Source organism: Bubalus kerabau, chromosome 9 (assembly GCF_029407905.1).
Source record: "Bubalus kerabau isolate K-KA32 ecotype Philippines breed swamp buffalo chromosome 9, PCC_UOA_SB_1v2, whole genome shotgun sequence".
Taxonomy (NCBI): domain Eukaryota; kingdom Metazoa; phylum Chordata; class Mammalia; order Artiodactyla; family Bovidae; genus Bubalus; species Bubalus kerabau.
The window spans coordinates 96,358,476-96,373,553 of NC_073632.1; the positions used below are offsets into that span (position 1 = coordinate 96,358,476).

At 44.2% G+C, this 15,078-nt stretch overlaps 1 protein-coding gene across 1 annotated transcript in view; it reads left to right on the forward strand.

Annotated features, from left to right (window-relative positions):
• The window catches only part of MTHFD1L (methylenetetrahydrofolate dehydrogenase (NADP+ dependent) 1 like), a 181,159-nt gene that overhangs the window by 121,808 nt on the left and 44,273 nt on the right, over window positions 1–15,078 (forward strand). The window contains exons 25-26 of the mRNA XM_055535958.1: window positions 4,175–4,282; window positions 6,400–6,552. Of these exons, the coding sequence (XP_055391933.1) occupies window positions 4,175–4,282; window positions 6,400–6,552 (261 nt within the window). The remainder of the gene's footprint in view (window positions 1–4,174; window positions 4,283–6,399; window positions 6,553–15,078) is intronic.

Genomic DNA, 15,078 nt, shown 5'->3' on the forward strand with positions numbered 1-15,078 from the left:
CTTTGTACACCATGATATCTTGAAAGTACTTGGCATAGCTGGGTGCTCATTTGGCAGATGTTTGTGGAGTGGCTGCTGGTTGCAGATCACTATTCTAGACATCAGGGATATGAAGAGGGAAGAGGTGATGAACAGATAAATTTGTAGGTATTTAGGGAGTTGGAGGAATGCCAGGGATGATGAATACATATCCATGTATTATTTATTTTACCATTTTATTTATTTTATAAAAGCTATCACTGAAAACAGAGCAGTACAAGTGAATATCAAGTTCAGATCAAGATCATTGGACTGAACTTGACTTTCTTTTATCTTTAAAGATTACACTCCCCCACCCCCCAAGTCAAGCAGAGAAACAGCAGGAAGTTCCTTGCCTGCTGAAACAACATAAATAGATTATATCCAATGGAGCTGCCTTATTGGTGCAGTTTTTAGTTTGTTAAATGCAAAAGTTGTGTTAACAGAGACATGGGTTTCATCTCTGTGTTGGGAAGATCCCCTGGAGGAGGAAATGGCAACCCACTCCAGTATTCTTGCCTGGAGAATCGCATGGACAGAGGAGCCTGGTAGGCTATAGTCCATAGCGTCACAAAGAGTGAGACATGACTGAGATACTAAACACACACACACACAATCTTTTACCACCTGGAATCCTTGCTTCATCAACAGGAAGTTCAGAAAATATTTATCCATTTATTCAACTGTGTATTGAGACCCTACCCCAGGGGCTCAATCCGACCTGTAGGTGAACAGGAGGTGGTCCTTGACCTCAAAGAGTTTATAGGCTATTTTCAATTCTTCAGCTAATAAATGTGAAATCTTTTAAAAATTACCCTCGAGTTTTCTCTAACCCAGTCTCAACTTGACACTCTTGTGGTCATTCTTTTGCAACAAGCCTAGAGCCATTCCCGGAGAAAGCAATGACAGCCCACTCCAGTACTCTTGCCTGGAAAATCCCGTGGATGGAGGAGCCTGGTGGGCTGCCGTCTCTGGGGTCGCACAGAGTCGGACACGACTGAAGCGACTTAGCAGCAGCAATAGAGCCATCCCAGGCTTACCCCGAACTCAGACTGAGGAAGGCAGCTCTGGTTACTATAGCTTTTCCCATTTCCTTTCATCATTTCCGTCCTTTCCCTACCTTCTGCCTTCCTGGAAAATAATTATCATTTATTTCTAGATTTGTCCCTTCTAGAGGTAAATATTTCTTTTCTCATTTCTCTTATGACATGGTTTACAAAAGGCCTTTTGCCATCCAGTAGATTGGGTGAGCTTGATCCTGGCACTGTTACCATTTGAGGTCCGTTGGTGTACCCCAAGAGAGTGTGGACGTTGCTAGTGGCTATTTGCTGCCAGGCCCTGCTGAATCTCTGGTCCTGTATGACACCCAGGTCAGAGTGTTCCACCGCCATCAGATGGCAAAGAAGAGAGCACCCACGTGTGCTTGAGGAAGGTCAGTGTAGGTTTCCTGGAGATGTTGGTCTTTGAGGTAGATCTTAGAGTGAGCCCTCAGGGGATTTTAGCAGAAGGTTAGAGTTACTAGGAAGGTTAGACTTACTGTAGAGGGTATATGAAGAGTGAAGAGGCCAGTAATGAAGCTTTCGTGGTAGATGAGACCATTAACATCCCAACCAAGAGCTCTGGAAGGATCATCTTCCCCACAGCCTCCCCTACACTTGATAGTCACAGACTTTCAGTTTCATTCATCTCATGGGTATGAATTGGTTTTTCATCATTTTAATTTGCTTTTCCTTGAATACTAATGAGATTGGGGATTTTTCATATTGTTATTGGTTACTCTGTCAACCAATATTATGTATGTCTGTCTTTTCCTGAATTTGTGGAAGTTTCATGCATTCTAGTAACCAGTCTTTTAAGTATTTGCATGTATCTCCCCCTACACTGTTCTTTATGCTTTGTTCTTACTCCTGATGTCTCTTTTAATATAAGAAATTTAAAATTTTGATGTCAAATCTATAAGTCATTTACTTTAAGGTATATTCTGTTGTTACCTTGTTGAAGAAATCCTTCCCTCCTTTAGGATCATAAAGTTCCCCAATTTTTTACCTTAGTATGTAAAGTTTTAATTTAGAAGGCTTTGCCTTTGTTCCATATTGGACTTACCTGGGGGCCTAGGGAAAAGTAGGAATTTTGTTGTATTTCCCTCCAGCCAGACGTCAGCTGCAGGGTCAGCCCCTGCCCTGTTTTGTTCCATATCTGCTGTATGCTGTCCCACACCTGCTGAGGTGTCCTGTGTTCTTCCTTATCTCAGCTTGATTATCCATCTTGTCCTGTGCCAATACCACGTGGAATCCATTAGCATCGTTTTGTAGTGTGATTGATACCTGGTATGGCAGGTCCCGTACCTTCGTTCTTTCGGTTTCATTTATTTATGAAGTTATCTTACCTATTTATGCCATTACTCTTCATTAGCAATTTTAAAATTGATTGGCCAAGTAACACAAGTGCTTTTGGGATTTTTATTGGAATTGGATTGAACTAATAGATTGTTTGAGAGACCCGACCTCTATTCAGTGTTGCATCTCCTCATCCATGAAGGAACTTTCTCTCCTTTGATTCAGATCCCCTTTTATGTCCTTCGGTGCAAGATCATAGTGACCTGCACCTTAATTTCTTTATTCGTAGAAACATTCAATATTTCAGCTCCAGACCACAGAGCACCTCTACATTAATAATAACTGTGGTCATGAAAAGCACATTTTAAAGCTTGGGATTCTGTCCTATTGAGAAAGTAGAACAAGCTTTTGTTTTCTCCTATTAGGTAACTCTCCCTCCTGTGTACATCAACAGTGATTCATGCAGATGTACCCTTTGCCACTGTACAGCAAGGTCCTGGAGGTGGCCCACAAGAGGCTTCTGCCCCTTGGCTGGTGTCCATTCAGTCAGCACTTGGTCCAGCAGCACTTTACCAAACAGTAATCCACCAACTACAATCATTATGCCTATGTATTTCCTACCCACAGTAAAATTAGGAGCAGTTTTTTCAGATGCTTTGCTTGAATTAAGAATCACTTCATCTATGGAACGTTCCTTTCCTAATGAATCATCCTTGTTTCTTTTTTAAAAAATCTTTTTAAAATCTATTTTTGGCTGTGCTGGGTCTTCATTGCTGCACAGACTTGTCTCTAGATGCATTGCGTGGGCTTCTCATTGCCGGGCCTTCTCTCGTGTAGCACAGGCTCTAGGACACATGGGCTCGGTAGTTGCGGCTCGTGGGATCTAGAGCGCGGGCTCAGTAGTTGTGGTGCACAGGCTTAGCTGCTCCGAGGCGTGTGGAATCTTCTCAGCCAGGAGTTGAACCTGTGTCTCCTGCACTGGTGGGCGGATTCTTTACCACTGAGCCCCCGGGGAAGCCCTCTTGTTTCTTTCTTTTTTTTTTTTTCTTGTTTCTTAAGAACGCTTTTAGTATTTTACCAGCAACCTATATCCAGCATTATGGAAAATCTTTCCGTTTCCTCCCCACACACTTATTTGCCCATACCTAGTCTTCTCGGATTTCCCCCCTTCTCCTGATGTCTCATCATCGCTAAAGTGACACTAGGTTCAACCTCTAGTTTTCCAATAAAATGTTTAATCACTCCAGCATTTATATTAAAATCTCAACCCATTCTTACTCATAAAAACCATATTTATTCCTTAGTATTATTACATTTGACTACCATATAACCCAAGTTGAGACCTACTTAAACATCAGTACTGTTTAGTCAGGAGACTTTCATTCTGACATAAAAACCATCAAAAAACATAGTAAAGGTACATTTTTTATAAAGATGTAATGGATAAAAGTGATTTAAGTAGATAAATAGCCTCTGGACTGGCTTAACCCACTCCAGTGTTCTTGCGTGGAGAATCCCAGGGACGGGGGAGCCTGATGGGCTGCCGTCTATGGGGTCGCACAGAGTCGGACACGACTGAAGCGACTTAGCAGCAGCAGCAGGGCTGGCTTAACACCTAATGCTTGTTATTTGTGAGTTAATCTCTGATTTCAGTACATTAAGGATGAAAGAAGAGAAAGAGGTTGCTTCAAATACTACAGTTGATGAGAAGGGAATCTGGTAGTGAATTTTAAGCAATTACAGAAAACCTCACTAGGCTTTCTATTAATTTTTTAACCAGATGAAACTTAACATTTTTATTGTCATTTGTGTTTGTCCAGCTTCCAATTGTGGAAAAGATAAGAACCATTGCCCAGTCTGTCTATGGAGCCAAAGATATTGAACTCTCTCCAGAAGCACAATCCAAAATAGATCGTTACACGGAACAGGTAAAAGTTGTACTCTTAGGGAAAAAAATCCAGCTTAAGCTTTTGAAATTATTCACCCTGAATTGAGAGCTGGCATATGTTCCACCAGCTGAATTTGGCTTAATCTACTGTGTGGTCTACAAAAATTAAGTTAATATCCCTGGATAGGATATTGACTGGAGTTATGTTGAGAGGATATACCCTCTGACATACACATCATTGACTTTTGTGGTTATAAATGTGTCTAATACAGGTTGTATCCACGTGTATCTGTGGTGTGTGATCTTTAGGCCCTACTTACCAGCCAGAAACACTAAAAGTGTTCTTGGGTGTGCAGCTGTGGAGTCAGAGTTAAATGATCTGTAGTGCTTCTTTTTACTGTCTTAAAAATGTTAGCACAGTGCCAGGTTAGTTAAATAAGACTGCCGTGCATAAAGATGGGGGTGCTTGGTGTCCTTTTTTGTATAAGTGCTTCCTTGGCTTGGTGCTGAGATTGTCCACCATGGGTGAAGGCTCCCTTCCCTTCTGCTGTGCAGGTGACCAAGATGCAGCAGCGGGAGTCTAGCCCCATAATGGTCATGTCGGATAGGCTCCGCAGAGTGTGTTCATCCACCCTGACCAAAGGGGCCCTGTGCCTCAAACGTCCCCTCCTGTTTACTATGATCAATAGAACTCAGAGCTCTTCAAGAGTTTGCTGGCAAAAGAGTTTCATGAAGAGTATCATTGATATATTTTTTCATCTCCCCAGCTCTTAAATTCTATTTTTAATGCATATTTAATATTTTGTCCTATGCTACCAACTCTCACCAGAGTATTCTCCCAGATTTGATAAGATAGTCAACAATTCATTTCTTCTTAGAATTTTCCAAGGGCTTAGAATGCTCTTGACTTGTATTTAAAAAAAAAAGAAAAATGATTCCTAAAATTTGCTGTACACACTGACATTGTTCTGCAGTGAAATTTTGACTTATGTGCAATGAAATGAGTAAAATAAGGTCATTGTCATGAGGATTTTTTTTCCCCCATGAGTTTTTAATAATGCTATTTAAGGACTATTTTTAATTCCAATATTAGATCCTTCCTGACTTTTTTCTGAGGCTTAAAAATTTACAAAGTAATAGGGTGATAGTACATAGCATGCTGGGTTTTTTAAAAATATATTCTTAACTGGTAAACTTTTAAATTGGCAAACCCTTATCAGTTCACAAAAATTGTTTCAATGTTTGATTGATCTCTGAAACCCCAAATTCTGGGCACTGTTTCTGCAGAGCAATCTTGATTAACCCCAGCAGATTTCTGATCAGCGTCTATTAAGAGAATAGAGAACAGCCCCACCCCACCCCTCAGTTGATAGTTCAATAAAATTTTCCAAATAGTCCTAGATTGAATCATAAGAAATTCTGTGTGGGTTACCTCTGGAGATTTCATTCCTTTTATCTCTGTTTGTCCACCCAGAGAATGTTTCTTAAAAGTTATGTGTCAAGTGTGTGGTTGCAGTTAATCAGCCAAGTCTCTGAGGAGGCACTGTGTACCCTTAATCGGGACCAGGCTGCAAGGACACTGTCCTTTTTGTGAGACCCCACATGTGACTTCCTGCCCTTTCACCTTTGAAAACTCTGGGTCAGGCATCGCCTTTGGTCCTTAAAAATAAGAGGCTTAAATAGTGACCTCATCTCAGTTCATATAATGTAATCGCAGATCAAATAGCCGTGATTCATAAAGCAACACAAAGCGGCCCTTTGCTTGCTAACAGCCGCCAAGAACGAGTGAACAGTGGGACTAAAAGCCTCATTACGGAGCCTTTCTCCAGATTACCTTTCTGAGTCCCGGATATTAATATTCTTGGAAAGTGGTTTCTTCAGCTGCTGCTGCCGAGCCACCCTCCCTTCAAACACACACATAATAGTGTCTTTCTGCAACAAGAATTATCCAAAATAAGTAATAGACACCCTCAGCTTGCCAGGTGATGATCAGGTGTAGCTGAGTTTCACTCCCATCTTCTTGGTCAGTGAACAAGCAATAACAAGCACTACCGTGTGTGTGGATCTGAGCCGTGGGGGTTCTGGAAGGGGGTGCAGGTCAAACAAGTACAAAGAACATTTTTGCTCAAGGAACACTTTTTCTTGCCTTTCTTACAGGGATTTGGAAATTTGCCCATCTGCATGGCGAAGACCCACCTCTCCCTGTCTCACCAACCTGACAAGAAAGGCGTACCCAAGGGTTTCATTCTACCCATTAGTGACGTCCGGGCCAGCATAGGCGCCGGATTCATTTATCCATTGGTTGGAACGGTGAGTGTGTAACATCCTCCCAGAACCTTCCCCAGTCTGTGTTGTTATGACTCCTAAAATCCTTAGGTTCTGTGAACGCCTTGCAGACCAGATATTGGAAAGTAACTAATAGGATTTGCTATTTTCCTAAGTACTCTCTTCCACAATGAAAGGATGCACCTGCCACTGTGGTTTGGATTTTTATTTTCTTTAGATCATGTGTTCAGGACTCCTTGAGTCATAAAATTGACTCTCCCCTTATAGAACACGGAATAGAATAACTTGGGAGAATCCAGTCTGCTGTTGAGATGGGGGTGGGGGGTGGCTTAGTCCAGGACTGCTGGTTCTTCATGTCATTGTGCTCAGAATAAAAAGACTTCACTGCAGTGGAATAAATGGAGGCCACCACCAAGTCCAAGAGATAGGACCAGCCCCCTACCCCAGAGCTGGGAAATCAGTCTCTCACCCTCCACCTCTTTGTCAGGGCTGCCTTAGGAAATGAGTGAATCACGTGAGTTCCAGGTTTTAACCTTATTCTGGGGAGACATTGTTACCACGGGATGGTTATTGTTATTTCAAAGCTTCTCTTTGGACAGAAGGGAGATAGTGCAGAAGTGAAAGCTTATCAAAGTACTTAAAACCCAGGATGATGGCCTTAATACATAAAATGCCTCATTACAGCTACTCAGTGATGTGGTGGGTTCCCTTGGTAACCGTCAGTGACTGAAGTTTGTTTTCTCATCATGGGATGCTCTTGGTTGAGCAGAAAAATTCTTAATTGTCTCTGTTGTCGTCATTGTTGTTGTTACAAGCTGATCCAAGTCCAAGCAGGAAACATAACAATTTTTTAAAATAAGCCAGGTGGCTCTGTTGTTTAAGCAATGGATGGGTAAAAAATGCGTAATGAGGACAGAGTTGCTTGCCTTCATATTTGCATGTTTCATCTGATATTGGGCAAAATGTTTTCAATAAGTGTTTCTTGAATTCTTAATGTCCGTGAGGCACAGAGATACTATACGGAGTAAATGTGAGACGCATAGGGTTGAACAGCACAGAGGTGTGTAGAAAGTGTGATGATGATGATGTTGTTCAGTCGCTCAGTCGTGTCTGACTCTTTGTGACCCCATGGACTGCAGCACGCCAGGCTTCCCTGTCCTTCACTGTCTCCCAGAGTTTGCTCAAACTCATGTCCATTGAGTCCGTAATACATTCCAACCATCTCATCCTCTGCCGCCCCCTTCTCCTGCCTTCAGTCTTTCCCAGCATCAGGGTCTCCTCCAGTGAATCGGCCCTTCACATCTGGTGGCTTAAGTATTGGAGCTTCAGACTTGGTGTTAACATCTTAATGCCCTCTGGGCATAGGAGAGACAACAGCTGTTTCTACTGGTTGCAGGCAGGGTCTGTGAGGCAGAAAAAGAGAATCAACCTCCAACAACTGTGGAAACAGTGAATTTTGAGTCAAAGGCACAGAGATACATGGTAGCCTTCGTGGGTTAATCCAGTATGCCTGGAGTTGGACAGGGGTTGAGAGATTGAGAAATGGGATTAGAATAGCAAGATCGATTCAAGCTGTTAAGGATCTGAACTGCCATCTGAAAGACCTTGGATTTTATCTCATGCACAATGGAAAGCTGCAGTAAGGTGGGTTTTGCACCTGGATTTTATTCTTTTTCTTTCTTTCTTTGTTATATTTATGTATTTATTATTTGGCTATGCTGCTTGGTTTTCAGGATCTTAGTTCCCCAACCTGGAATTGAACCCTGGGGGCCCTGGCCATGAACGCACCAGTTCCTAGCCACTGGACTGCCAGGAAATTCCCCTGGTTTTTATTCTTATAATAAGAAAAGGAAAATGTCCGATTTATATTTTAGAAAAATAGCTCTGGTAACAGTGGGAGAGTGTTGAGAGGGAAGAGAAGCAGACCGAGGGAGACATGGGCCGAGTAAAGAGGTGCTCAAGGTTAGCTCAGCAGCCACAGAAGAGGAGCAGTGAATTCCAGACATATTGTGAAGGTGGCCCCCTGCACGTGGGCTTGGGGGTTGGGTCACTTCCAGCCTGACTACGGATGGTGATGCTGCTGGGTGTGGAAGGAACAGTCAAGAAGTCAGGTTGACAGGGCCAGAAATGCATCTGGCCCGGAGACGGAGAGCTGGAAGGGCTCATAGGGTCTATATAGCATGATCTGTGAATCCATTGGAAACACAGACACAACAACCAGGAGAAAGGAACAGGCAGGAAGAAAGCCCTGAGAATTTTACGAATATACATGAGGGTGGATACTGGGGAGAAGCAAAGACCAGCACAAGAGAAAATGAGAAGAGGGAGAGGGTGGTACTCGGAAAACATCCAAGTTCACAGAGCCGACTGGATAGCAGGAGCCCCCGGGAAGCTGGGAAGACCCTGGGGCACAGGGAGACCACGGGGTACACAGGAGCTGGTGATGGAGTCTCTCATTGAAGGAGGGGTAAAACCAGTACTGGCAGAGGGAGAAGGGGTCAAGGAAAACAGGTTCTGAATGGTATCTTGGAAAAGGCTCAGCTGAAGGTAAAAAGTAATCAGATCAGTGGTCCAGGGGAGAGAGGAGGAGGGGACAGACTGCAGAAGGACACCAAGGACTTTTTAGTGGGTGATAGAAATATGTGATAGAAATATTCTGTACTTTAACTGTGGTTCCACTACACATGTACATGTGTCAAAACTCATAGAGAGCCATGTTATTTAAGGGTGAATTTTATTGGGTGTAATTTAATCATACTTCGACTTCCCTGGTGGCTCAGACGGTAAAGTGTCTGCCTACAATGCGTAGACCTGGGTTCAATCCCTGGGTCAGGAAGATCTCCTGGAGAAGGCAGTGGCAACCCACTCCAGTATTCTTGCCTGGAAAATCCCACAGACGGAGGAGCGTGGTAGGCTACAGTCCATGAGGTCACAAAGAGTCAGACACGACTGAGTGACTTCACTTTCTTTAATCATACTTCACTTAACATAACCACCAGGAGCGCTTGCTTTGTATTCCTTAAAATGTCCTCAGTGATAGCAGGCACTTAGAGTCAGAGATCATCTGAGCTTCCGTCGGTGAAGGCCTTTGCTTAGGGGAAGAGCACCTCTGGATGGTCCAGGCTTAGACCAGGGAGCCGGGGCCATGAGGGTCCCAAAGAGCATGGAACAGTGGGTACCACCAAGAAGAAAATTAGCCCAGTTCATGACCTGTCCTGTCTTTTGCTGCACAGATCTAGGATCCCATAGTAGTTCTGCCAACAGTTTCATTCATTCATTCAGAAAGTGTGCACATGACTCTGTGGTTCCTGTTATGGGAAGCCCCAAAATAAAGCATTTTTCTCCACCTCAGGCAGCTTACTGCCCCTAGTAAAGAGATGTGAAATTAACAAAGAAAATGGTTTGTTGTAAAAATTGTGACTCAGAAGATGACACCTTCACTCGTTTCTGAGTATTTAATAGTCATTAAATACGGATCATAATTTTAAATCTTTGGAGTCACTAAGCAAATAGATGCTATGAATCTCTTCGCACCTCAACTCATACCCCCACAACCACAGCCTTGTAAGGTCATTTCTGGAAAGTCAGTTTCCGTCAGCTTGCATGGGTGGGTGACCACTAGTCCATCCCTCTGTTCCTCTGCTCCTGCTCGACGCCTGACCAGTTAGAAGATGAAGGTGTGACCAGTCCTTGAGAGTGACCTCAGGCTGGCTGGGTTCCCTGAGGAGGTCCCCCTGCCTCCCTCCGGGGCAGAGCAGTGAGCATGGGTCCCTGGGGTAAAATCCTCCAAAACAATCATGAGAAGCGAGGAAGGAAGTGGTGCATGAGGAAAGAAGTTCCTGAAGGTCAGGAAGTATCGCATGGAGGCGGTGGCCTGAGGTCTGCTTTCTATGACCGAGCCAGAAGCTGCTGTGTCCAGGGCAAACGCACCGCAGGAGGCCGGGATCGCCTAATAAGGACAGATATTTACTTTTACTTGACCCAGTCCTGGGCCCTGCCACAGTCTGCAAGAATGCTTCTAATAGTCATCATCCATGTGGGAGACATAGTGTAGTAATTTCCTGCTGAGATGACTCGGGGGGGGAAGGGGGTTGAGGACACTGGGGTGACTGGCTCCTGCAGGTGGGAAAATTCTAGTGTAATTAATCACCCTGACCCATGATCACTCCACACGTGCTTATTTGAGTGCCTTTGAAACAGGCGTCCAACTCTCCTTTCCAGGAAAAACCCCTGGAAAGATCCTCAGTTTTTCTGCATTGTGCATTCATTCATTCATACTTGTAAATCACATGGAGATGAACATGCTCCAGTCCTCTTCCATGCGTCCTTATGTTGGACACTAGTAAGTAAAATCACACAGGTGCAGAATGCTGTGGGCTTTATAAGAAAAAGAAATCCCTACGGTGTGTCCTTGAGGAAGGCATATCCCCCTGGCTGTCTAGTAGATCTGAAAGTGGAGAATCCCCACACAAGCACGTCCCTCCGCAAACAGTAAGTATCTTCAGTGTTCTGACTCTGGGACATCCCAGGGTGAAGTGCTAGAGAGTTAAGTTTTTTCCCCCCAGATTTAGTTTTCTAAGTATTTACTTTCACTCTTCACCCTTATTTACAAGCCAGAGTTTTCTGCCACTGAATGATTTCATCATATTTTGTTTAGTTACTGCTTTAGTTGGAATTGATCACCAATTAATGATCTCCAGCACGTGTAGCCACTTTATTAGTACATTTCACTTTATAGGAGCACCTAGTAGTTCAAGAGTTCCTCAGCTAAGGTCATCTAAGACTTTTTGCCCCATCCTTGCGTGCTCTGGGTGAGTTTTCCATCTCTCTGTAAGTAATTTTTCCTCCCTGAAATATCTTCATTCCTGCTAAGCTCCATCCTTGTATTCTTGCGTCTCTTTAATGACATTATCCTTATATATTCTTTCCATCATATTTTAAAAATAATTTCATTTATCTGGCTGTGCTGGGTCTTAGTCATGGCATGCAGGAGCTTCTCATTGTGATGTTCAGGCTCTCTAGTTGTGACTTAGTTACCCCACGGCATGGAGAATCTTAGTTCTCTGACCAGGGATCAACCTCGTGTCCTCTGCATTGGAAGGCAGATTCTTAATCAGTGGACCAGCAGGAAAGTTCCTCCATCATATTATGGAAAGCTACAAAAACATATAATATCCAACACAGTCACCAGTTAGTACATCTCCTTATAAGAAATAGTTTAGCAATACAGATCTTTGGTGTGGAGAGAGAAGAACAGATTTTCCAACACTCTATTGTACAGATTAGCCTCTTATGTTTCCAAAAAGTCTTTCAAAGCTTATGGTTTATAGTGTTCAGTAAACCTTGGTAGCTTATAAAACTTCTCTAAAACAATCTCATGCACACCCTTCCCACCCCATTCCCCCAGAGTTTAGTAGGTGGTCTTTGTCTGGTGGTCCCATTGCTTTGATATGGTTTTTAAGTTTTTATAATAATTTTTCAGGGTTGTTTAATCCTTTGACATAAATGTCATGGCATAAAAACATTAATATGTAAGCAAAGTTTATGAAATTATATTATTGGGATGTAAATTACATTCCATATAGAAGAGATTAGAAAGACGCCAAAATGTCAACATGGGGCTGACATTATGAGCAGCTGCTTTTCTTTACATTTCTGCTTACTTCGGATTACTGCACAAGCATATGTCACTTTCATAACATGAAAATACAATAAAAAGAGAAATGATAAACAAAGGATTTGAGAAAATGTTTTGTGAGGGCCAGTTAGTTGCACAAGAGTCAGAACACGTGTATGGCAGGTAGACTTAGGTGGGTAGAGTCATCTTGTCCTTCCTGGCTGCCTCGTAGTGTTTTAACACCTGGACTCTTTGGGACACCAAAGAGAGCCCCAAAGAGCTGGAATGTTCCTATAAGAAATCCACTCCTGTGTGTTGTCTGTTGACTGATGTTTCCTGGCCCCAAATTCGGCTAAGGGAACGCAAGATCGTTTTGTCCTTGTTAATTTGTTTCCTCGCTCCTGCCATGGGTTGGAGAGAGGCTGACCACTTCCCTTCATTTTACGAGGCTTCCTCACACAAGGACGTGTTGTCAGAACAGTTGGCTTGGAGAGGTATCCAACCAAGTGTGAATTCCTAGCACATGCCCATTTGAAGTTAGTTTTTGGTGTATCAGACCGTTTTCTTTTGATACCATGTGAGGCAATGAGATTGGCTCCTGAAGATCTAGGAAATCTTCTTAAACATGAAGTCTTTATTGACAAACTTAGGACATAAAATTAGGACATGTTGGCTATTGAGGACAAGAATCTGGACCAGAATCTTGGGCTTAAGCCATCCTGCAGAAGGGATTAAGAATTCCTGCAGCGTTTATATGGTGTTTGGTGCCAGTTAGAGCAGCGGTCCCCAACCTTTTTGGCACCAGGAACTGGTTTCACGGAAGACAGTTTTTTGACGGATGACAGGGTGGTGGTTTCAGGATGATTCAAGCACGTTACATTTATTGCAGGCTTTATTTCTATTATTATTACATTGTGATATATAATGAAATAATTGTACAATTCACCATAATATGGAATCAGATCATCAGGTATTAGATTCTCATAAGGAGTGTGCACCCTGAATCCTTTGCATGCACAGTTGACAGTAGAGTTCCAGCTCCTCTGAGCTCTAGAATCTAAGGCTGCTGCTGACCAGAAAGAGGGCGGAGCTTAGGCAGTCACGTGGGAGACGGAGTGGCTGCAGATCCAGATGAAGCCCACCTCTCACCTCCTGCGTTGCAACCTGGTTCCTAACAGGCCATGGACCAGTACCAGTCCACGGCCTGAGGTCTGGGGAACCCTGAGTTAGAGCATTTCTGGAGCACAGAGTGGCCACTTGAAACTGTAGAGAGGCTGCTAGTGCTTTGGTCTCACAGGCTGATGAGGGGAGAAGAGCACCTTGGCTGGAGGGCTGGGGTGGGCTGTAGGATGCAATGGGCCAGGGTTCCAGGGCCTGTTCAGGGCAGCTTCCCTCTCCCTTCCTCCACCCCTCACTTTGGTCCCTGTGCTCTCTTTGGAGCAGAGGATGTGATCCTGGGCAGGGCATGTGTGTCCATGCCATGAGCAGTCCGGATCGTAACCCTGAGAGCGTGGACAGTGGACATCTGTCCAAGGAAAGGGGACTGAAAACTCAGCAGTAAAACCCGCAGCGGATTATGGAACGAGTAAAGGGCCCTGGTGTGGCCTTCGTGTCCGCTCTGGGACCCGATCCAGCCTCATCTCTGCCCAGGTGCCCCTCTGTCGGCCTCGGTTGGCCTGTCTCTGGAAAGCAGGAAATTCCCGGAGTGTGTTTGCGAAACCAGTGATGTCATCCACAGCAAACTCTGGGTGGAGGGTTACTGGTCTGGAAGGAAAGGGGGCCCGTGAAACAGTGAGCCGGGGCCCCACCCAGCCAAGTCATTGCCGCTTTCTTTCTCACATTTCACTTAAGCTCACTTTGTTTTCCGTTCTACTCCCTCTCCTGTAAAAAGTATGTGCTGGATGTCTCGTTTCCGCTGGACTGGATTCAGGTCAGTGAAGTTATTCTGCAGCTCACTGGGGAGACGTTTTCTTCTTTGGGGATGCATGGTTATAAACCTGGTCCATTCACTTAGGCATGAATTAAATTCAGACCTTGTAGGTTTGAGCCCAATGCACTGCTCCCCACATTTTCCAGAAACTCATGGCCCAGTACACACACACACACTCCCCGAGCTGCCTTTCAATGACATAGGTAAGCAGTTGTGTTCTACAGAGCTCCCGTCACACAAGATCACTCAGGTTGCCTCTGCACGTGTCCTTCCTAATTCCAGGGCTCCTTGACCCCAGTGAACCTGACACCTAAAATCTCTCTGATTAGCTTGAAGTGATCCAGACCCGCCTCACACTGCCCGAAGCCTCCCCTCCCCATCTGGCCTCACTTTCTTCATATGGCTGTGTCCTTTCACCCCATTCCTGGGGACCTGGTCTGTTTCCTCTCTCCCACCCAGCTTGGGTCTCTCCCACCGCTCTTCCTCATCCTGACATCACAGTTTCCTGCTTTCTCCCAAACATGCCCTTCCTCTGGCCCAGATGTCACTCACTTCCTCTTATCCCAGGGCGGCTGCAGCAAGCTGTCCCCTTCCGGGTGTCCAGAGGACAGGCACACGTGTGTCTGTCCCATCAGGAGAGAACATGTCCCTGCCTTTTCACTACGTGTTTCCAGCAAAGGAAGGTGACCAGCAGCATTCTCCATTTCCAGAAACTGTTTTTCAGATTGATGAGCCAGAGGAAGCTTCGTGACTCAGGAAAATGATATTTGCCCCTCGACCACATAAGGTTATCTAAGGTCCAGTCCATTAGTTTCAGGGATCTTGTCTCCCTGAGTTTGATGCTAATTTATTTTTAGCATAAATATAAAATGACTTCAAATGAAATCAGCCTGAGCTGGGGAAACATGCTGAGTAATAGCATTACCAGATATTTCTATTATTGAGTTAACCTTTTAAAATTGGGTTAAATTTTTAGCCCACTGCTATTAACCCTACGTGTAGG